General features: G+C 42.1%; 1 protein-coding gene across 1 annotated transcript; it reads right to left on the reverse strand.

Annotated features, from left to right (window-relative positions):
* Window positions 1-634: 634 nt before the first annotated feature.
* TMEM202 (transmembrane protein 202) lies at window positions 635-13,559 on the reverse strand. Its single transcript, XM_003929659.4, has 5 exons — window positions 12,491-13,559; window positions 11,994-12,249; window positions 2,596-2,745; window positions 2,131-2,262; window positions 635-1,657 (listed from the first exon to the last, which is right to left on the reverse strand). The coding sequence occupies exons 1-5, from the start codon at window positions 12,617-12,619 to the stop codon at window positions 1,461-1,463; spliced, it is 864 nt and encodes a 287-aa protein (XP_003929708.2). The 5' UTR covers window positions 12,620-13,559; the 3' UTR covers window positions 635-1,460.
* Window positions 13,560-23,918: the final 10,359 nt, after the last annotated feature.

A 23,918-nucleotide genomic window follows, 5' to 3' on the forward strand; every position in this document is an offset into this window, starting at 1 on the left:
AATCAGTAGAGTAGTAGTGGCAGCAACTAAGGATATGAAAGACAAAATGAGTATCAGGGACCTTATGCATGAAATCTAGTGTGAGTGTGAAAGGGATCTTTAGCCATCAAAAGACCTATATGATTGCCTGAAAATACCACTTCCTTCCCTGTACTTAGTTTTACAGGATATATAAAATATGGAAAATTTTTCAGCTTATATAGATGTAGATGTATTATAAATATAGATATATAGATCTATCAATCAATCATCTATCAATCTATCATCTATCTACCGATCTATCTACTATACATCTGCTGAAGGAAGCCCTTTAGTCCTATTTGGCTCAGTAAAACATAGTTGATGCTTAAGGAATCAAAGGGGTCACAGACCTGTCAAGAATTTGATGGAGCTGGGCACAGTGGCTCAAGCCTGTAATCCCAGCACTTTGGGAGGCTGAGGCGGGTGGATCACAAGGTCAAGAGATCGAGACCATCCTGGTCAACATGGTGAAACCCCGTCTCTACTAAAAATACAAAAAAAAAAAAAAATTAGCTGGGCATGGTGGCGTCTGCCTGTAATCCCAGCTACTCAGGAGGCTGAGGCAGGAGAATTGCCTGAACCCAGGAGGCGGAGGTTGCAGCAGTGAGCAGAGATTGTGCCATTGTACTCCAGCCTGGGTAACAAGAGCGAAACTCCACCTCAAAAAAAAAAAAAAGAATTTGATGGAATTTACATGAGCCTATCTTCTTGGGGCAGGGGAGAATCTGATGGAATCTCTGGCTCTCTTCACAGAAGAATACATATACAAGTTTTGTATAGAATTTCAGGGAGTTTATGGATGCCTGGTTAAGGTAGCTCCCTGCCTAGGGAGAAGCAGTGGTTTTACGTAATAGGTTTTACGTAAAGATTTCAAATTACCAATCCTCACAGGAAATAAGACCCCATGGATTCCCTATAATCTACCCAGCACCTCTCAGTTCCTTTGAGGAGTAGGTCTTATATCCATTGATATTTGTTCTATTTCTGGTATGCTGTCAAGTTCAGATTCAACAGTATTTGTCCAAGTGCTTTCCATCCTGAGTATACCCAAAGCCACATATAATAAAGAAAATTCCAAACAGAAGTAATTAACGTGCTTTTCCATGGGCCATTCCGGTCCATGAGTTCCCTGATACCCAAAGAGATGTCTGGTCTACACACTGCATCTTTCACTAGTTTCTTTCATTCATGACTCTAAACAATGTTGTTGTTTTTTTTTTTAAGAAATATTTTTCTTAAGTGAGTTATTACTTACTTTTTGACTATCATACATATTTTTGACCCAATGCACACAAAAGACATTTCATTAGCTTTAATGCTGTCTTCTCCAGAAATATGGACATGATATTAGGAGGGTTTCCAAGAATTTATGCAATCATTCCCAACTCAGCTTCTCTCCTGCTTTTAAGACAAGCAATAGTTAGGTTTTCCTATCACCATCACAGTCCTGCCTTTGGTAAATTTTTCTGTCTCACATTTTGAGATTTCATCTTAGACCTTGGCCCTTCATTTTTAGCAGGTGATACTGTAGTCACTGGACCAAACCCCAGCCTTGATATCTCTGTTGGAATCACAGTGATACTTTGATCATGGGTAGGAGATCTGGAAGTAAAGTAGTTGAGAAGAAAGATAATCCCTAGGGGAAGATAATAATTTGAGGTCAGGTTCAATAGGTAATGGTCTTTTGGCTTTTAAAATTCTTACCCATCCTTTAATAACCACATTAAGAGGCATCTTTTCAGTGAACCCTTCTCTCCCCCAGCAGAGTTACTTTACCCTCCTGTGCTCCAATTGCATTATAGTATTTCTCAGACTGGTTAGGACAAAACTTGAACCTCCCGGATTCAGATTTCTGTTCCACTATTTTCTGTGTGGTCTTGCCTAAGTTTCTCAACTTGTCCATGCCTCACTTTGTGATATAACAAGTTGCTAATGCTAGGTTTTCACACTCCAAAATCCACCCTTTCTTCATTACACCATACTGACCCTCCAAATATCGGTGTTCTGAAAAGGAACAGTCAGTGCTTCTATTTCTCCTAGATTATGCCTCCCTTTCCAGAAGTGATTTCCCTATCCATCCTTCCAGCATAGAGCAGGGGAGTAACTCACCAGCAACCGTGTAAAAGAAGTCACTGCACCAGTTAAGATAATAGGTCCATAGGAAATCTGACTCCATGGTATCCCTAGTATGCCAGTGAACCTGTGCCACAAACAGGTTGAGACAGAGGAGCAAGCAGGTAGCTAGGACCAGAAGGAAAGATGTCATAATCCATCAGCATCTTCAGTCTGCCTTCCCTGCCACCACCCAGCTCTTTGGCCTCCAGAGGCCATACGTATGGCAAGGATCAAAAAGATAAAAACTTGGGGATTGACCAAGATGAGAGAATAGGATTTATACCCTGGTAAAGTCAGCTAAGATGTGTGCTATATAATTAGATAAGGCAGGTAGCTGGCGAGTTGACGGGATACTGAAGAAGAGCAAAGAGATAAGAAAAAGAGTATGAGAGTTTCATGGAGAAACTTTGTTACCTTGACTATTTTACCATGGTATTCCCTGCCAGTCTCGGTCTGTACCTGAGATGAAGCTGAGCATGGATACCTTCAGATCCAAGTTGGTGGTCATGCTTCCTCTACTAGGGAGGCAAGAGCTGAAGAGCCAGCCAAGGCTAATGAGTATGGTGAAGATAGAGATGAGAAAGAAGGCCCTGGAATATTGGAGATAATCTGCATGAAGAAGAGAAAAGGAAGAGTGTGGTTAGTCCAGTGAGGGACCTTCCCTTAAGAAAGCCAGATAGACTCTTAGAGAAGGATATAGGGACAAAGGAGGATGGAGCAGAGCTTGCTACATGGCATCCTTTTTGCTTGGAATTTCTTTACTATGATTGTTAAAATGAAGATAATATTCAAATACTCCTGTGTACATTGATTTAGATATAAACTAGCTTATAAGAGGTGTGACCAATGACAAAACAGATTAAACCTTTTTGTTTCTAATTCTAAAAGTAATACTCATTCAACATAAGTATTGAAAAGACTACAAAAGAACAAAGAAGCAGGAAGAAAATCAACCACAATCCCACTACTTAGAGGAAACCTTTTTTTTTACCCACCCCCCCAATGGAAACCATTGTTAATATTTTATTTTTCTACCCTCTGTACATAGTAGATATGATACTAGATGTCATGTGGGTTTTTTTCTTAAGAATATATAATTTGATTTCCCCAGAGATCTGTTGTAAATATTATTTTCAATGGCTACAAAATATTCTATCCTATTAATATATTTTGCTTAATGATTTACCCATTGCTTAGTTCCATTTGTCTTTCACTTTCAGCTGTATCTGGCATGTACAGGCCTTGTCAGCCTATGACTACAAAATGAAGTCACATTTACTTTATTTATTTTATTATTATTTGTTTGAGAAGGAGTCTCATTCTGTCACCCAGGCTGGAGTGCAATGGCACAATCTAGGTTCACTGCAGCCTCCGCCTCCTGGGTTCAAGTGATTCTCCTGCCTCAGCCTCCTGAGTAGTTGGGATTACAGGTGCATGCCACCACGCCTGGCTAATTTTTGTATTTTTTTAGTAAAGACGGGGTTTCACTATGTTGGCCAGGCTGGTCAGTGACCTGACCTCAGGTGATCCACCCACCTTGGCCTCTCAAAGTGCTGGGATTACAGGCATGAGCCACTGCACCCAGCTACATTTACTTTAATTCCCATATTACAATGATTTCAAGCTCCAATTTACAAAACTGCAGGAACTTACCACAAAATGTCTCCCTTTTTTTTAAATTCTGAGAGTCCCCACCAAGTCCTATCATGTTTGTTCAAGTTGCTCCAATGCCCTTATCCAAGTGCCACACCTCTCCTTCCATGTCTTGGATCTAGATGTCTTCTCCTTGGCTTTCCCACTGTGGACTGGATGTTGGTAAGAGAGCAGGAGGGACGTGCTCAAACTTACTTTTTGCTACCACATCCCTACAATGGATCAGTTTCTTCCTTTGATTTCCCCAGCAATATTTTATTGAAGATTTAGAAGGTAACTTACAATTACAAGTAGTTGTAGCTTTTCTGAGCTATCAGAGACCCAGGAATATCTTCAGTATCCTTTATAAGGTGGCTCCTTGTCTAGCTTCTTTTTCTGTCCCAATGTAACAGGGACCAGTCACCCCCACCACTGAAAGTTCTCTAACCACTTATATGCCTAAGAATCCAAGCCCAGCTTCTGAGTAACCCAGAGAGCAGAAATTATGTATCAAGCTTATCCGGTCTAATATCTGCCTCGTTGTTTCATTTTGTTCTCTAGAACCTGCCATTTAGTAATACAATGAATTACAGGAATTTCCATTAAGAGAAACCACACCCCTACCCACAGAGGTTAAGTTCCTCTGTGGCCCCCAACAAGTGAGACACATTAAAACATAATAATTCACAAGCTGCACATTTTCTGAAGACTGGATTATTCAGAATTAGCAGTATATGTAGCCAGCTAGTACATAAGCCCAGATTGAGCTGTGTGAAGCCCAGGGTAACAGGCGTCCTTTGTGGTATTTAGTCCACAGTCCCCCATGGGCTCCAGCAGCCTTTGTCTCTAGCCCTGGGCCCTCTGACTATAGCAAACTGGACTAAGGATGGGAACCTGACCCATACTGGAACAATTTTATTCTTACACTTGGAGATTTGGATTTCCTCTTTTGCTTGCTTGAACTGAGAAGATGTAAAGTTTGACCGGAGTATCACCTTTTAGGCATTTACACACTAATAAACAGGAAAAACTGAGCTGTAGAGATAAAACAAAGTATAAACAACGATGAGTGACAACGTGACTCTAAAAAATCTGAGTGACTAGCTGGCTTGATTTTCTTTATCTGAAATCCCAGCCTCCTCTGGAATCCTCTAAGGTACAGTGAACTTCCTGCCTTGGGAGTCTGTGTGATTCTTCTGAATCTTTTTTTTTTTCCTTTATCTATTTCTTTGAGATGGGGTCTCACTCTGTAACCCAGGCTGGAGTGCAGTAGCGTGATCTCTGCTCACTGCAGCCTCTGCCTCCCAGGCTCAAGTGATCCTCCCAGTTCAGCCTCCTGCATATCTGGAACCACAGGTGCGCACCACCACACCCAGCTAATTTTTTGTATTTTTGGTGGAGATGGGACTTCACCACATTGCCCAGGCTGGTCTTGAACTCCTGAGCTCAAGCAATCTGCCCACCTCAGCGTGCCAAAGTGCTGGGATCACAGGTTTGATCACCACACCTGGACGATTCTTCTGAATCTTTATAAATAAGTTCACTCTTTAGCTTATGCTAATTCAAATGATTCTAATATTCAAAACACCAAGAAGCACTGTCAAGAATATTTCCTGTCCAACTCCAGTCTAACGTATAAAGTCCAGTCCCTCTTCTACCATGAGGGGAAGACTGCAACTTTATGTATTTCTTACAGTTCTCTCTGTGTTACCATCTCATCTCCTGAAAACTACATAAACGAGATCTTCACAACTCCACAGGAACAATTAAAGATTTGCAACATAGAAGAGTCTAACATTCCCCAAGTAACCAAGTCTATTACGAATAATCATGTACAACAAATTATATAAACAAATTAACACTTAGATTCAGAGTCTAAGACATCTGCATTTGGTTAACTTTATAGTTTTTTAAATTAATATTACTATAAATAAATAAATGTCCAAAAGCTGATTTCAAGCTTCCATCTCCGGTAACACCAAAACTAATTTCAGCTTTTAAACAACAGTTTTTGCAGCAGCTTACTCATCAAAGTTTCAAAAATCTTAGGATCTAAGTAACAAAAGGCCCTGGTTGTATGTTTCAGTAAGCAGCCTTGGTCTAGAAAAAAGGAGTGCCTGAGATAAAATGAACACCCATGTGTCACCTGTGTGGGTCAACTGTATCCAAACATTTCTGAAGTTTTCCTTAGTGATATACTTTAATGTGGACTTAAGTTACAAGAATACCAAGGCGCCCCTCCCAACTTACTGAAGCTAATACCTTGGGAAGAGAAAGGATATCACTTTCCGTTTGGGGAGGAAGTACAAATAATCTGAAAAACTTGGTAAGATTTTTGTAGGTGTTCTCAGGATCAGTCCAGCATCAGTTAGGAATGCCACACTTCAGAGTACCATTGGGTAGGATGTGAAAGCTACCAAGATTGGAGGGGGCACCACCCAACCAGAAAACAGTAGTGTTTTGTGGCATCCCCTCAGATCTCAGTGAAATGAGAACATTCACCACTTGGCAGTTTGTAAATAATGGGCTGGATCTCCTTCTACTGTTATGGAGGTAAGACTTAAACAGGGAGCTTTGAGAAAGTGGTGCTGCTGGAGACAAGCTGGGGAATCAGCTCACTTATTTAGCCAAATATGAACTTCCATGCTGCTGCCATTGTGACTGTATTCAAGGTGGAGAAGGCCAACACATGACTTCTCCAGGCTCAGAGGAGGTGCCCAAAGGGGGTGGTTTTGAAATGGAAATGATCCTGGTGGAGACTTAGGACCCTTAAGAGGTGTCTGTGAAATCTGCTTAGTATTTATGCTCCCCTGTAACCCAGTTGGAGTGCCAGAATGATGCATCCCTATACAGCTTGCCAATGTGTATTGTATTCCTAGAGTACTAACTGTAGAGTGCCCAGTGCCTTGACTAAAAAAGGCTTATCCTTTCTTTCCTACGCTCTGCAAAACCGTTCAAATTACTCTCTGTGGCAATATATCGTTTACATTTCAGCCTGATCTCACCAGTGCTATGGGAAAATAACAGATGGGTCTGTTCTACACTTGAGACTTCCTAGTAAAAGTGATGGTTAGTGTCCTCTCCTCCCATCCCTTCAACATCCCATTAGCAACAGCCACAGCAGAGAAGCTATCAGTCATCTAGATCCAGGTGAAGTCAGAGACAGAAGCACAACACCCTGAAATGAGCCCAGCGAATAGGAATATGCGCATGCACATTCTTGAACACACCAGAGATAGCCCCTGTGAAACTTGTGAAAATGACTGAGGAAACTGTCAGGGAGGGGAGCTAAATTCTTACAATCCGGTAGGTAAAAGTTTGAAGTCATTGAATTGGACAATAATTATTAGATAATAATATATTCGAAGGTCGGTCACAGTGGTCATACCTGTAATCCCAGCACTTTGGGAGGCTGAGGCAGACGGATCACCTGAGGTCATGAGAGCAAGACCAGCCTAACCAACATGGTGAAACCCCGTCTCTATTAAAAACACAAAAATTAGCCGGGTGCAGTGGTGCACACCTATAATCCCAGCTACTCGGGAGGCTGAGTCACAAGAATTGCTTGAGCCCAGGAGGCAGAGGTTGCAGTGAGCCAAGAGCATACCGCTGCACTGCAGCCTGGGCAACAGAATGAGATTCCATCTCAAAAATAAATAAATAGATAAACAAACAATAATAATAATGCATTCAGGCAATAATAACATTATATTGTTGTCACAGGAAGATGAGGCCTGGACATTTTGATTACATTTTGGGGGCTTCCTTATGAGATCTGTATTGCAGACTAATTACTGACTTTTTTTTTTTTTTTTTTGAGACAGAGTTTCGCTCTTGTTACCCAGGCTGGAGTACAATGGCGCGATCTCGGCTCACCACAACCTCCGCCTCCTGGGTTCAAACAATTCTCCTGCCTCAGCCTCCCGAGTAGCTGGGATTACAGGCACGTGCCACCATGCCCAGCTAATGTTTTATATTTTTAGTAGAGACGAGGTTTCACCATGTTGACCAGGATGGTCTCGATCTCTCGACCTCGTGATCCACCCGCCTCGGCCTCCCAAAGTGCTGGGATTACAGGCTTGAGCCACCGCGCCCGGCCCAATTACTGACTCTTGAATTAGAACTAGTTATAACAACATGGAAAATAAAGTGGATACTTAATTTATAATTATGTACCTTAAGGACTCAGTTGACTTTCTCTAAACAATTATACTCTGTAAAGATAAAACAAAGCATAAACAAAGATGAGTGACAAAGTGACTCTAGAAAATCTGAGTGACTGGAGCTTAATTTTCTTGATTTTCTTTATCTGCATAAAGGTGAATCCAGGGCTCCAAGAAATAAACTGCTTTAAGTGACATAATTTCAGGATTCTAATTTATTAAAGTTTTTTTTTTCTTTTGAGACAGGGTCTCACTCTTTTTGCCCAGGCTGGGGTACAGTGGCACAATCTCAGCTCACTACAACCTCTACCTCCCAGGCTCAAGCAATTCTCCCACCTTGGCCTCCTGAGGAGCTGGAATTACAGGTGCCCACTACCACGCCCAGCTAATATTTATATTTTTTGTAGAGACAGGGTTTCGTCTTGTTGCTCAGGCTGGTCTCAAACTCCTGAGCTCAAGCGACCCCTACCTCAGCCTCCCAAATTGCTGATGTCAAAGGCGTTTGAACCAGAGCAACTCCATCTTGAATAGGAGCTGGGTAAAATAAGGCTGAAACCCACTGGGCTGCATTCCCAGAAGGTTAAGGCATTCTTAGTCACGGGATGATAGGAGGTCAGCACAAAATACAGGTCATAAAATATCATATCACTGCTGTGATAAAACAGCCTGTGGTAAGAGCCAGCCAAAACCCACCAGAACCAAGATGGCAACAAAAGTGACCTCTGGTCATCTTCACTGCTCATTATATGTGAATTATAATGCATTAGCACACTGAAAGACACTCCCACCAGTGCCGTGACAGTTTGCCATGGCAATGTCAGGAACTTATCCTATAGGATCTAAAAAGGGGAGGAACCTTTAGTTCAGGAATTGCCCATCCCTTTCCCAGAAAATTTATGAGTAATTCACCCCTTGTGAATATGCAAGAAATAGCCATAAAAATGGGCAACCAGCAGCCCTCGGGGCTGTTCTTCCTATGGAGTAGCCATTCTTTTATTCCTTTACTTTCTTAATAAACTTGCTTTCACTTTACTCTATGGACCTACCTCAAATTCATTCTTGCCCAAGATCTAAGAATCTTCTTATAGGGTCTGGATCAGGACCCCTTTCTGGTAACAGGATTATAGGTGTGAGTCACCACACCCAGCCCTAATTTATTAAAGATTTAAATAATAATCTAAGGCCTAAATTCTAGCCTGGGCACCCAGTTACATAAATATGATTGCAGCTTAATCTTTTTGCCTGAATATTTTAATCCATTTCTAGTTATTTCTTTGGAATTAATTTCTAGAAATGGAATTATTGACTCAAAGGAGATGAACTTTTTTTTATTTTTATTATGTTTATTTTTATTTTTGAAATGGAGTCGCCGGGCGTGGTGGCTCAAGCCTGTAATCCCAGCACTTTGGGAGGCCGAGGCGGGTGGATCACAAGGTCGAGAGATCGAGACCAACCTGGTCAACATGATGAAACCCCATCTCTACTAAAAATACAAAAAATTAGCTGGGCATGGTGGCGCGTGCCTGTAATCCCAGCTACTCAGGAGGCTGAGGCAGGAGAATTGCCTGAACCCAGGAGGCGGAGGTTGCGGTGAGCCGAGATCGCGCCATTGCACTCCAGCCTGGGTAACAAGAGCGAAACTCCGTCTCAAAAAAAAAAAAAAAGAAATGGAGTTTCACTCTTGTTGCCCAGGCTGGAGTGCAATGGCATGATCTTGGCTCACCACAACCTCCACCTCCTGGATTCAAGCAATTCTTCCGTCTCAGCCTGCTGAGTAGCTGGGATTACAGGCATCCACCACCATGCCCGGCTAATTTTGTATTTTTTACTAGAGACAGGGTTTCTCCCTGTTGGCTAGACTGGTCTCGAACTCCCAACCTCAGGTGATCTGCCGCCTCAGCCTGCCAAAGTGCTAGGATTACAAGGTGTGAGCCACTGCGCCTGGCCGGAGGTGAACATTTTTAAGTCTCTGGATATACCTAATCATATTGGTTTGGTTATACCATTGCATGGTATGTACAGTAATGTGTATGGGAGTGTATAGCAGTTGCATTATCATTTAAAAATCTGTTAATGTGCTGGTTGAAAAGTTGCATCTTGTTATTCATTTGATTTACCTTTCTTTAATGATTGATTGAGATTAAATTACTTTTACTATGTTTATTAGACAGTAATAGTTCTTGTTTTGTGCATGTCTGTTCAAAGAGAACTCATTTATTTGAGTTTTTGTCTTTTTAATACTTTGTGTATCCTTTTACTATATTAAGGCCATTAACCTTTATCTTTCATAATTGCTGCAAATATTTCCTCTAGTTTTTCTTTTTATACCATTGAATTGTCTGCCTGCCTTTGATTTAGTTTCTTCTCAAGATCATGCAGGATACTGCCCCTTAATTTCAAATGTCACATCCCACGGCCGAATAAATGATGCTCTACCTCAGAGTAGGGCTCAGGTGCTCCCCTCCTGCTTATGTGAGTAGAATAGATGGGACTCCTGCTTACATGAAAGATTAGATGGTTTACTTATACATGTTTTCTTTCACAATATCCACCCAATATTTTTCTCCATAGGCCCTGGTTTCATAGATGCACTTTGAGACATAGTCTATGCTAACACAGATGAATACACACATCACATATTTTCCCTCTTTTAATAGCATTTCCCTCTTTATAACGCCAGATAGAAACCTTATAATTTCTTACTGTTATCATTAGTGCCTTGCTCAGCACTGTGCCCAACTGATGCCTACTCAGTGTATTTTCATAAAGATGCTGAGGACAGCCAGCATCTTTTATTTTCCATCACCCACAAGATATAAATTTCTTTGTGTAAATTTGTTGTCTTGTGAATGATGGGAAAACTGTCAGTGTAATGTTATCTTTCCTCTAAGTTTTTGATTTGATTGGAAAACTCATGCATATGATATTTTTAGCCCCAAAAACTTTTTTTTTTTTTTTTTTTTTTTTGAGACGGAGTTACGCTCTTGTTACCCAGGCTGGAGTACAATGGCACAATCTTGGCTCAGCGCAACCTCTGCACCCGGGTTCAGGCAATTCTCCTGCCTCAGCCTTCTGAGTAGCTGGGATTACAGGCACGCGCCACCATGCCCAGCTAATTTTTTGTATTTTTAGTAGAGATGGGCTTCACCATGTTGACCAGGATGGTCTCGATCTCTTGACCTCGTGATCCACCCGCTGCAGCCTCCCAATCAAAAACTTATTTTGAAATATGTTGTGTTGCACTTTCAGATTTATTTAAATTCACATAAAATTTGACATAAATATTATCTTCATAGCAGGCATTTCTTGTATCACATATCTAACCTAGATTTAAGTTCTCTTCCACTGCTAGAAGAACAAGCTGACCTTGAATGTTAAATGTAACAGAGGTTAAGATATTTGCTTATCTTCCAGCTTTGATCTGTCACTTCTCTTCTAATTTAGCAAGACACATTAGAATATCAATCACAATGCTTAGCAGTAACACCTTGTAAATGACAAAAGAGTTTTTCCTAGGGCAGGTATGGTGGCTCACATATAGTCCTGGTACTTTGGGAGGATCACTTGAGGCCAGGACTTTGACACCAGCCTGGACAACATAATGAGACCTTGTCTCTAGAAAAGAATTTTAAAAATTAGCCAGGTGTGGTGGCACACCTCTGTAGTCCCACCTATTCAGGAGGTTGAGTGGGAAGATTGCTTGAGCCCTGGAGGTGGAGGCTGCAGTGAGCAATGATAGTGCTACTGCACTTTGGCTGGGTGATAGAGCAAGATCCTGTCTCTAAAAAACAAACAAACAAACAAACAAACAGTTCTTCCCATAGAGTAAAGAGAGTATAACCCATTATTTAGGACTGAAAACAATCTAGAATAGGAGGGAAAAAGGGTACACTCAGGATACCAAAGAAATGACTACATTGACAACTTGGCTGAGATCCATCCTGCACTTGGAGAGGTGAAGGCCAAAAGATCTTGGAGGAAGAAGGATGAAGGGCCGATTTGTGTGAACAGAAAGCTCTGAAATTGTGGGGGGCCTGTGGCATTTAATTTGGTGTCACTCACAGGGTGGCTTGGGTGTGTGGCTCCAGCACAGCTCATGGTTGCATAAGGTCCAGAGTCCTGCGTAGAGCTCAAGGCCATTCCTGTTCACCAGGAACTGCACCCAGTTCAGTGGGGACATGCCGATCAGCATTAAGAGGCTAAAACTACAAAGGCTGCCACAGAGCATTCGGATGTAGATGTGTGTCTGAACCACATGCTGCTGCCGCCTCTGAGATGACATCGAGGCACTTGGATGTTTTTTGGCAGGGAGGGTAGGCTACAAGGATGAGGGAAATATTGCCTACTCGAAAGGATAACCTCTGATCCCCCGGGTCACCTACTCTTCTCTACCTCAAGCATTCCCATGTGTGTTTGATTTATGGATATCTATCCCTACTCCTAAAAAAACACACACAATTTTCAGGGTGATCTTTTCTGTCTTTAGGATGCTCAGTCTAGCCCCGCCTTTAAGTAAGTCCTCTTCTTCCCATCTGACTTTCAATTATGTTCCTCCTCACCCTTTGGTATTTCCGGTCCCCCTTTATTTTGGGAACCTCAGGACTGTGGAAAGTTAAGGTTAAATGTTCCCTCCGCTCCATCTTGGCCGCCAGTTCTCTTTCTAACTGCCACGGAATTTGCCTCTGCATCTCCTCACACACGCTGGCAGAAGCAAAAAGGGCCAGGACTCATGGCACAGATCGTGTTTCCGTTTTGTATTTTTGGTCTGATCACCTCAGGAAGAGATCATCACATTTGAAGCATGTGCATTTATATGTGATGCTCCCCACCCTCTGTTCTCCACCTCCTCCCAACTCGCATTAAATAAATCCACAAATATTTTGTTAGCAGTTGCTGGGTGTCAGGCTTTGTGCTGGGACACAAAAACTAATAAGACACAATTCCCTCATAGCAAATAATAAAAGGGGAACTCATATATATGCTTGTTGACCACATGTATGTCTTCTTTTGAAAAGTGTCTGTTCATGTCCTTTGCCCATTTTTTAATGGAGTTGTCTTTTTCTTATAAATTTATCCAAGTTCCTTATAGATGCTGGATACTAGACATTTGTCAGATGCATAGTTTGTAAAAAATTTCTTCCATTCTGTAGATTGTCTGTTTATTCTATTGATAGCTTTTTTGCTGTGCAGAAGCTCTTTAGTTTAATTAGATCCAATTTGTCAATTTTTGCTTTTGTTATAATTGCTTTTGGCATCTTCATCATGAAATCTTTGCTGGTTCCTGTGTTCAGATCATTAGAGAAATTAAAACCACAATGAGATACCATCTCATACCAGTCAGAATGGCTATTATTTAAAAGACAAAAAATAACAGACTGTGGCAAGGTTGTGGAGAAAAAGGAACACATACACTGTTGATAAGAGTGTAAATTATTAATTCAAACATTGTGGAAAGCAGTGTGACAATTCCTCAAAGACCTAAAGACAGAAAGAACTACCATTTGATTCAGCAATCCCATTATTGGATATATGCCCAAAGGAATATAAATCATTCTATCATAGAGACATGTGCATGTGTACATTCACTGAAGCACCATTCTCAATAACAAAGACATGAAATCAACATAAATGCCCATCAATGGTAGACTGGATTAAAAAAATGTGGTACATATCCTTCATGGAATACTATGCAGCCATAAAAAAGAACAATATCATGCCCTTTGCAGGAAAATGGATGGAGCTGGAGGCCATTATCCTTAGCACACTAATGCGGGAACAGAAAACCAAACACTGCATGTTCCTACTTATAAGTGGGAGCTAAATGATGAAAACACATGGACACATAGAGGGGAACAAACAGATCCTGGTGCCCATCAGAGGGTGGACGGTGGGAGGAGGGAGAGGGTCAGGACAAATAACTAATGAATACTAGGCTTAATACCTGAATGATGAAATAATCTGTACAACAAACCCCCACGACAGGTTTACTTATATAACAAATCCCCCCTGTACCCCTGAACTTAAACGTTAAAAATGGGGGCAACTCAGATGTTTCCAGATCTCTATTGGTTGTAGTTCTAATTTAAAATTATATTCCTATCAGTAGCCAGTAGCCTGGAGTTCATGACAGGTTTGTCTCAGTAGGCTCATGAACCAGTCTGTCAGTCATAGTCCTTCATACGGCATCCATCTTTTTCTTCCTTTTTTGCTCTGGTTCCCTCTTTTCAATGCCCTCTATTCACGAAGCCATTTAAGGGTGCTGCTATACCACTGCCACTGCTGACAGGACCCACTATGAATGTGCCAGTATCTGTAGTTCAGAAGACTATAAGCCAATGTGCTAAAAGTCACTTCTCTTCAAGATACCATAGTAGTGCTGGGTTCAAAATGTTCCATATGACCCCCAAAGCAGCACTCTGTAATAGCCCCAAATTGAAAACTACCCAAATGCCCATCAACAGAAGAATAAAAGATTGTGGTCTATTTATACAATGAAATACTATACAGCAATACAAGTAACCTACAACCACCTGAGCAAAGAGGGATGAATCTTATTAACATAATGCTGAGCAAGAGAATCCAAACACAAAAGAGTACTTATGTATGATTCTATTCATATGAATTGCAAAACAGGCAAAACTAATCTATGTTGTTAAAAGTCAGAAACACTCTGGGGAGGAAGATGGCTAGGGAATAGGAGGAGACACGCGAAGGGTTCTTGGGGTACTAGAAAGGTTCTTTCTTGATCTGTGCACTGATGACCAGCTTTGTATATGCACGTTTTTTCTATATGCATTGCTTTTGTATCTGCATGGGTTTTTTTTGTTTGTTTGTTTTATCTTGTTTTGTTTTTCTTTTTTGAGGCAGTCTTGCTCTGTCACCTAGGCTAAAGAGCAATGGTATGATCTTGGCTCACTGCAACCTCTGCCTCCCAGGTTGAAGCAATTCTCCTGCCCCAGCCTCCCAAGTAGCTGGGACTACAGGTGCCCACCACCATGCCTGGCTAATTTTTGTGTTTTTAGTAGAGGTGAAATTTCACCATGTTGGCCAGGCTGGGCTTGAACTCCTGACCTCAAGTGATTCACCTGCCTCAGCCTCCCAAAGTGTCTATATGCATGTTATACTTCAATTAAAAGTTAAAAGAGGCTGGGCATGCCTGTAATCCCAACACTCTGGGAGGCCGAGGCAGGTGGATAACTTGAAGTCTGAAGTTCAAGACCAGCCTGACCAACATGGCAAAACTCCATCTTATCAAAAACACAAAAATTAGCCAGGCATGGTGGCGCATGCCTGTAATCCCAGCTACTGGGGAGGCTGAGGCAGGAGAATCACTTAATCCCAGGAGGTGGAGGTTGCAGTGATCAGAGATCAGGCCATTGAACTCCAGCCTGGGGAATAATTTGAATATATGCATCAAGAAGCTTAAAAATATTTGTATCTTTTGTCTCAGTAATTTCACCCCTAAAAATCTATAAAATCAATAACTAAGATTATTACAGCTTATTTCTATAACATCCCATCTACAAGGAACTGTGCTTTTTAACCTGCTTGCTTTTTGAATCACAATTTTTCCCTTTATTTTCTGATTCATTATTGCTAATGAATAAATTATTTCTTCAATGTATTTACCTTTTATCTGATCACTTGACTGAATTATTTAAATTCTAATCATACTCTTGGGCAATGTCTCTTAGATTTTCTAGATAAACATCCTATCATCTGCAAATCATGATAATTCTGTTTCTTCCTTTCCAATATATGTCATATTGCCAGACATGGTGGCTCACACCTGTAATCCCAACACTTTGGGAGGCTGAGGTGGGTGGATCACTTGAGGTCAGGCATTTGAGATCAGCCTGGCCAACATGGTGAAACCCTGTCTCTATTAAAAATACAAAAAAATTAGCCAGGCATGGTGGCACACACCTGTAATCCCAGCTACTCGGGAGGCTGAGGCAAGAGAAACGCTTGAATTCGAGAGGCAGAGGTTATCGTGAGCTGAGATTGAGCCACTGCATGCTAGCCTGGGCAACAAAGTGAGATTCTATCTCAAAAAAAATAAAGTCATATTGCATTGATTAGACCTTTTAGAATAGTCTTCGTGAAATATTAAGGGTGGTGGGCATTGTTATCTCACTCTTGACTTTCATGGAACTGGCTTTATTGGTCTTTGTTCATTTGTATATTCATTTTTGTGTTAAGTTCCATTCCATTTCTATTTAATCAAGATTTTAAAATTTAGAATGGCTGTATCAAATTCCCTCTTAGCCTCTAGAATATGGCTTTTCTTCTTTAATCTATTCAGTGTAAAAATTGCATTGATACATTTCTTAACATTTATCTGATTTTACATTCCTATAAAATATTTATGAGCACAGTACATTATTCTTTAATATTAGGAGTATTTGTTTATATACTCAAGCCAAGAATTATCTAGAATTTTAAAAATATATCCACGTTTAGATATTTAATTTTTTTAGTTTTAATAAAGTATGATCAAATAATATGTCCTACAAGAACTCTTTTCCTTTTGGAATTTTGTAACATTTGTCTTTTAGCCAGTTTTTTTAAATGTCCTATAGGCATTTATAAACAATGTAACATACAAAGTTTTCAATATATTTGTGTAGAATATGAGATTCTAAATCTATCACATTAAAATTGTCAATAATAGTATTCAGGTTGTTTCTATTCTTGTTAATTTTTTCTCCACTTGATAAAATTTAAAAATAGGTTGACATAGTGGTTCACACCTATAATTCCAGCACTTTGGAAAGCTAGAGGTGGCCAGATGGCTTGAGTCCAAAAGTTCGAGACCAGCTTGGGCAACATGGTGAAACCTCATCTCTACAAAATATACAAAAATTAGCCAGGTGTGGTGGTGCACATCTGAAGTCCCAGCTACTGGCGACTGAGATGGGAAGATTGCTTGGGCCAGGGAGGTTGAGGATTCAGTAAGCCATGTTCATGCCACTGCACTCCAGTCTGGGTTATAGAGTGAGATCCTGTCTCAAAACAAATACATAAATAAATAATAAAAATGAAATAAAAATAGACTGTTAGCTCTTTATATGCACACATGAAAAGATGCCCCTAATATATTATCAAATATTTTGCAAAATAATTTATCAAAATTTTTTGTAAAATAAATTATCAAAAAAATTGCAAAATAGTGGTTATATTGTGTCCTGATTTTTTGTTATGAAGCATTATAAATGTGTGTATACAGAAAATAGTAAGGCTGGGCACCATAGCTCATGTCTATAATCCCAACACTTTGTAATGCCAACGCAAGCAGGTCTCTTGAACACAGAGTTCAAGACCAGCCTGTGCAACATGGCAAAACGCTGTCTCTGCTGAAAACACAAAAATTAGCCAGGCATAGTCTCAGCTACTTGGGAGGCTGAGTTGGGAGGATCACTTGAACCTGGGATGTCGAGGCTACAGTGAACAGTGATTACACCAGGGCACTCCATCCTGGGTGACAGAGCAAGACCGTGTCTCAAATAAAAAGAAAAGAAGAAAAGAAAAGAAAATGGCGGTCATATAACGAAATAACCGGCCAGGTGTGGTGGTTCACTTCTGTAATCCCAGCACTTTGGGAGGCTGAAGCAGGTGGATCACGAGGTCAGGAGTTCAAGACCAGGCTAGCCAGCATGGTGAAACCCGGTCTCTACTAAAAAAATACAAAAATTAGCCGGGCGCGGTGGCTCAAGCCTGTAATCCCAGCACTTTGGGAGGCCGAGGCGGGTGGATCACAAGGTCAAGAGATCGAGACCAACCTGGTCAACATGGTGAAACCCCGTCTCTACTAAAAATACAAAAAATTAGCTGGGCATGGTGGCACGTGCCTGTAATCCCAGCTACTCAGGAGGCTGAGACAGGAGAATTGCCTGAACCCAGGAGGCGGAGGTTGCGGTGAGCCGAGATCGTGCCATTGCACTCCAGCCTGGGTAACAAGAGCGAAACTCCGTCGCAAAAAAAAAAAAAAATACAAAAATTAGCTGAGCGTGGTTGTAGGCGCCTGTAACCCCACCTACTCGGGAGGATGAGGCAGAGAATTGCTTGGACCTGGGAGGCAGAGGCTGCAGTGAGCCGAGATCACTCTGCTTTACTCCAGCCTGGGCTACAGAGCAAGACTCCATCTCAAAAAAAAAAAAAAAAAAAAAAAAAAGGTATCCAAGAGAAAGATCTAAAAGGCACTCCAAGGAGTAAGACATTTAGACTGTGCTCTTACCACTGAAGAGTCCACTCCTAGCATCAGTGAAATTATGTGTTTTGGAAACCTGTATGACAGTAATATGTCACTTACATTTTATGAACTCAAATGTTAGTGGATGGCCAAAGTAGAGAAAAGTTACAGGGGTCTGTGCTCTGAGGTTCCTGGAGGCTGTAGCCTGGCTATTAGTCAAGGGAGGAAAATAAGATATGGAGAACTCAAGCAGGAAGAGACTGGGAAGAAGGCAAGGAGTGAGCAAGGCCCACTGGGAAATTCCAGTGCACAATAACATAAGATCTGAATTGCTTTTTTTTTTTTTTTTTTTTGAGACGGAGTTTCGCTCTTGTTACCCAGGCTGGAGTGCAATGGCGCGATCTCGGCTCACCGCAACCTCCGCCTCCTGGGCTCAGGCAATTCTCCTGCCTCAGCCTCCTGAGTAGCTGGGATTACAGGCACGCACCACCATGCCCAGCTAACTTTTTGTATTTTTAGTAGAGACGGGGTTTCACCTTGTTGACCAGGATGGTCTCGATCTCTCGACCTCGTGATCCACCCGCCTCGGCCTCCCAAAGTGCTGGGATTACAGGCTTGAGCCACTGCGCCCGGCTTGATTTGCTTTTTGTAAAGGATTTAGATACTCAGTGTTTCCATTTCATCATTGTCCCATCTCCCTTCAGGAGGTTTCGGATTATTTTTGTGGATTCGATCAACATGAGCAGCCCTGTCGTAAAATGTATCACCATCAAGTCTCTAGGAATGAGGCCTAAGGATCCAAGTTAGGCTCAAGGTTAACTCTAGTCGGGAGCCGCTCTCAGGATGCCTGGGGCGAGAGGATATATATAATCTAGGAGGAGTCCCCACTGAAAGAGCTTTAAACCACACGCAGCTGTCATAGCCCTATAACTCTGCCCTATTTTGATCTAAAAATCCTAAAGTGGAGGCCCTGGACTATTGGTCTAACCCTGGATGGGACTTTTGATGTTTTTCCATGAGTTTTGCCAACCTTGATATAAGCTTAAATTGGGAACAGCCCTAATCAAACAGCTCCCATGGTAAAGGGGATATTACCAATACATTCCTCAGCTGGGCACGGTGGCTCACGCCTGTAATCCCAGCACTTTTGGGAGGCTAAGGTGGGTGGATCACCTGAGGTTGGGAATTTGAGACCAGGCTGACCAACATGGAGAAACCCTGTCTCTACTAAAAATACAAAATTATCTGGGCATGGTGGTGGGCGTCTGTAATCCCAGCTACTCAGGAGGCAGGAGAATTGCTTGAACTCAGGAGGCAGAGGTTGCAGTGAGCCGAGGTTGCAGTAAGCCGAGATCACGCCATTGCATTCTGGCCTGGGCAGATCGCACCATTGCATTCTGGCCTGGGCAACAAGGGCAAAACTCCATCTCACACCTGTAATCCTAGCACTTTGGGAGGCCGAGGTGGGTGGATCACCTGAGGTCAGGAGTTCATGACCAGCCTGGCCATCATGGTGAAACCCCATCTTTGAAAGAAAAAAAAAGTACATTCCTCATGGCATTATTGTGAGAATTAAAGGAAATGACATAGACTTTTTAAAAAAACTAAAATGTCATAGGTGGAACATATTTACATGGTACAAAATACAAAACATACAAAAGGAGATACAAGGAAAGTCTCCCTGCCATCTTATGCCTTACCCACCCAATATTCCTCTCCAGAGGCCCTGGTTTCATATGTGTGCTTTGAGACATAGTCTGTGCTAATACAGATGAATACACACATCACGTATTTTCCTTCCTTCAATTGCATTTCCTTCTTTATAACGCCAGATAGAAACCTTATAATTTCTTATTGTTGTTGCTAGTGCCTTGCTCAGCACTGATGCCTACCCAGTGCATTTTCATAAAGATGCTAAGGACAGCCAGTTGTGGTGATTCATGCTTGTAATCCCAGAACTTTGGGAGGCCGAGGCAGGCAGATCACTTGAGGCTAGGAGTTTGAGACCAGCCTGGTCAGTATGGTAAAAGCCTGTCTGTATTAAAAATACAAAAATTAGCTGGGCATGGTGGTGGACACCTATAGTTCCTGCTACTAGCTGGGTGAGGTGGCAGAATTACTTGAATCCAGGAGGCAGAGATCGAAGTAAGCCAAAGTTGTGCCACTTCACTCCAGCCTGGGCAACAGAGCAAGACTCTGCCTCACACAAACACAAAAAAAATGCTGAGGACATCACCCAGTGTGGCCTAATTGCACTAGCAAAGTTTCCAAGGTATATCTTGAGTCACTTTCTATCTTGCGTGGAACTTTGTGTCCCTAAAATGGGTCCACTCCTGTTGTCCCTTGTCTGTAAAAGCTGTAAAACCCTCAAGTGTCAGGAGTTGCATACAAGTTGTTAATTTTGTTCTTTATATTCTACTGGCCTGTAATTGAGATGTGGATACAAATAGCCCTGAAGTTCCATTGGAGGAAAAACATCCTGAAGATGACAGAATGAAGGGCAGTTGCTATTTCATTTTTTATCTATAGATCTCTAAGGCTCTCAGCCTAGTACACTATTAAAAAATAATAGTTTAAATGTTATTTAAAAATATGACAGCTGAAGGTGTGTTAATTTTTTCTAACAAAATAAAATCATGGAGTTGTGTGTGTGTGTGTGTGTGTGTGTGTGTGTGTGTGTGTGTGTGTGTTCTGAGATGGAGTCTCTCTCTGTCACCCAGGCTGGAGTGCAGTGGAGCGATCTCGGCTCACTGCAACCTCTGCCTCCCGGGTTCAAGCAATTCTCCTGCCTCAGCCTCCTGATTAGCTGAGATTACAGACATGCGCCACCACACCCGGCTATTATTGTACTTTTAGTAGAGACGGGGTTTCACCATGTTGGTCAGACTGATCTCGAGCTCCTGACCTCGTGATCCACCCACCTCAGCCTCCCAGAGTGCTGGGATTACAGGTGTGAGCCGCCACGCCCAGCCTATATATGTTTTAATCAACACCATCATCACACAGATTAAAAAACAGCCTTTTAAGGGCTCCAATGTGTAAATTCATGGGAATAGTTTATTGTTAGCAGACAAACTGCATATACATACACACAGAGACACACACACACACACACACACACAATGTGTGTGTGTATACCAATTACAGTGGCAGTGATCAAGCCAGTTAAAAAAGCTAAGATATGGCGTATGCCTTCCTAGATACATGGGAGTGCTGAACATGGATAAATAATCATAACACAAGTTTGGCTGTAGTAAAAGATGTATTTGTGGAATCCAGATTATGGAATTACAATGGAGGAATTAACTCTGATGGGGAGGATCAGAACAATCTTGATTTGCACAGAGCTTTGGAGGACCGTAGGATCACCACTGGCATAGATGGGAGAATGAGAGGGTCCCGGAGCTGGAAAATTAGATGGAGTAGGGCTGAGGTGGCCATTATGTGTCTTGTGCAACACTCCAGTTAGGAGAAAATAGAGGTTTTTTTTTTTTTTTTGAGACGGAGTCGCTCTTGTTACCCAGGCTGGAGTGCAATGGTGCGATCTCGGCTCACCGCAACCTCCGCCTCCTGGGTTCAGGCAATTCTCCTGCCTCAGCCTCCTGAGTAGCTGGGATTACAAGCACGCGTCACCATGCCCAGCTAATTTTTTGTATTTTTAGTAGAGACGGGGTTTCACCATGTTGACCAGGTTGGTCTCGATCTCTCAACCTTGTGATCCACCCGCCTCGGCCTCCCAAAGTGCTGGGATTACAGGCTTGAGCCACCACCCCCGGCGGAAATAGAGGTTTTAAGGCAGTTGAAGTAGCTGAAAAGCAAAGAGGAAAACTGATCAGGCATTCTGAGAGAAGCAGAAGAACCCTGAGAGAGAGAAGATGAGAGAGTAGCCAGGCCCTTGATTTCTGCTCTTTTCGAAGTTTGGTTTTGTGCTTTTTTGGGTTTGCTATGTATATCCCTTTCATAGACTTCTGTTTTCCTGAAATAATGTAAGTCTCTATTCCTTGCAAGCAAAAGGCCCTGATCATAACAGTGGATTTAATCATAACAGTGGATTTAATCCTGATAGCATTGCACAGCCATTAAAAGTTCTGGAGAAGGAAGATGACTTGATCAGACATACAATTTAGATAAATAAAACTCTGACAGCAGTGTAGAGCAGTGGTCCCCAAACTTGTTGCTACCAGGAACTAGTTTAGAGGAAGACCATTTTTTCACGGAATGGTGGGATAGGGAGGGGGAGAATGAGTTGAGATGGTTTCAGGATGAAAGTGTTCCTCAGATCATCAGGCATTAGATTCTCATAATTAGTGTGCAACCTAGATACCTCACATGTGCAGTTCACAATAGGATTCACACTCCTATGGGCGTCTAATGCTGCTGCTGATCTGACAGGAGGTGGAGCTCAGGTGGTAATGCCCACTGGTCTTCTGATCACATCCTGCTGTGAAGCCCTGTTCCTAACAGATCACAGACCAGTACCAGTCCATGGCCCAGGGGTTGGGGACCCCCATGTAGAGGTTGAATTGAGGAGACCTTGAAAATGTCCTTTCTTGCCTTTCCCCTCATCTACATCATCTCTGATCTGAGTTCACTCTATTAGCCTCCATCTCTACTCTGTTCTCTTATCTCTCACAAACTTTTCTCTCATCTTTGCCTCTAATTTTTGGCTATCTTTTCCCAATTTCCCTTGACTACATCATATATTTTCATGATTTCAACTGTTATCTCTGGGCAGATGACTCTTAAAGCTCTCTGGTGAGCTCCCAATCTCAGCTCTGCTGGACATCCTAATTGTCTGTTAAAATTCCTCAAAATGGTCTGAGCGCAGCGGCTCACACCTGTAATCCCAGCATTTTAAGAGGCTGAAGTGGGTGCATCACCTGGGGTCAGGAGTTCGAGACCAACCTGGCCAACATGGTGAAACCCCTCTCTACTAAAAATACAAATATTAGCCAGATGTGGTGGCATGCATCTGTAATCCCAGCTACTCAAGAGGCTGAGACAGGAGAATTGCTTGAACCTGGGAGATGGAGTGTACAGTGAGCTGAGATTGTGCCACTGCACTCCAACTTGGGTGACAGAGCAATACTGTCTCAAAAAAAAAAAAAAAAAAAAAAAGGCCGGGCGCGGTGGCTCAAGCCTGTAATCCCAGCACTTTGGGAGGCCGAGGCGGGTGGATCACGAGGTCAAGAGATCGAGACCATCCTGGTCAACATGGTGAAAACCCGTCTCTACTAAAAACACTAAAAATTAGCTGGGCATGGTGGCGTGTGCCTGTAATCCCAGCCACTCAGGAGGCTGAGGCAGGAGAATTGCCTGAACCCAGGAGGCGGAGGTTGCGGTGAGCCGAGATCACGCCATTGCACTCCAGCCTGGGTAACAAGAGCGAAACTCCATCTCAAAAAAAAAAAAAAAAAAAAAAAAAATCCATCAAAACAGCATGTCCCAGAGCTCATCCTCTTTTTCCCGTATCTGCTCTTCCATTTGTACTGAGCCAGTGTACCATCATTCCCCTGGGAAATGTAGTGGGCTGTGATCATGCCACTGCACTCCAGCCAGGGCAACAGAGTGAGATACTGCCTCAAAACAACAACAATAAGAAAAAAAAGAAAGAAAGAAAAAGGAAAGAAAAAAACAAAATACTCCTTTAATGAATAACTAAAGTCATGCTCTTTTCCTTTCCCAGCTGGTACACGGTCACGTCCTTTCCCCATCCCCGCAGCACCCAGTTAGCTGCTGAGTTCCATAATTCTGTATCTGAAATATTATTGCATTTGTCCCACAGCCTCCTTTCC

The sequence above is a fragment of the Saimiri boliviensis genome, chromosome 2, assembly GCF_048565385.1.
Source record: "Saimiri boliviensis isolate mSaiBol1 chromosome 2, mSaiBol1.pri, whole genome shotgun sequence".
Classification (NCBI taxonomy): domain Eukaryota; kingdom Metazoa; phylum Chordata; class Mammalia; order Primates; family Cebidae; genus Saimiri; species Saimiri boliviensis.

Excerpts from the sequence above, each read along its gene's own strand:
- TMEM202 (XM_003929659.4), bottom strand. The coding sequence starts at position 12,619 with ATGCAGAGGCAAATTCCGTGGCAGTTAGAAAGAGAACTGGCGGCCAAG. Across the intron at positions 2,746-11,993 it reads CCACACACCCAAGCCACCCT|ATTATCTCCAATATTCCAGG; the intron begins GTGAGTGACACC and ends TTCTTCATGCAG. Across the intron at positions 2,263-2,595 it reads CATGCTCAGCTTCATCTCAG|CTACCTGCTTGCTCCTCTGT; the intron begins GTACAGACCGAG and ends TTCTGGTCCTAG.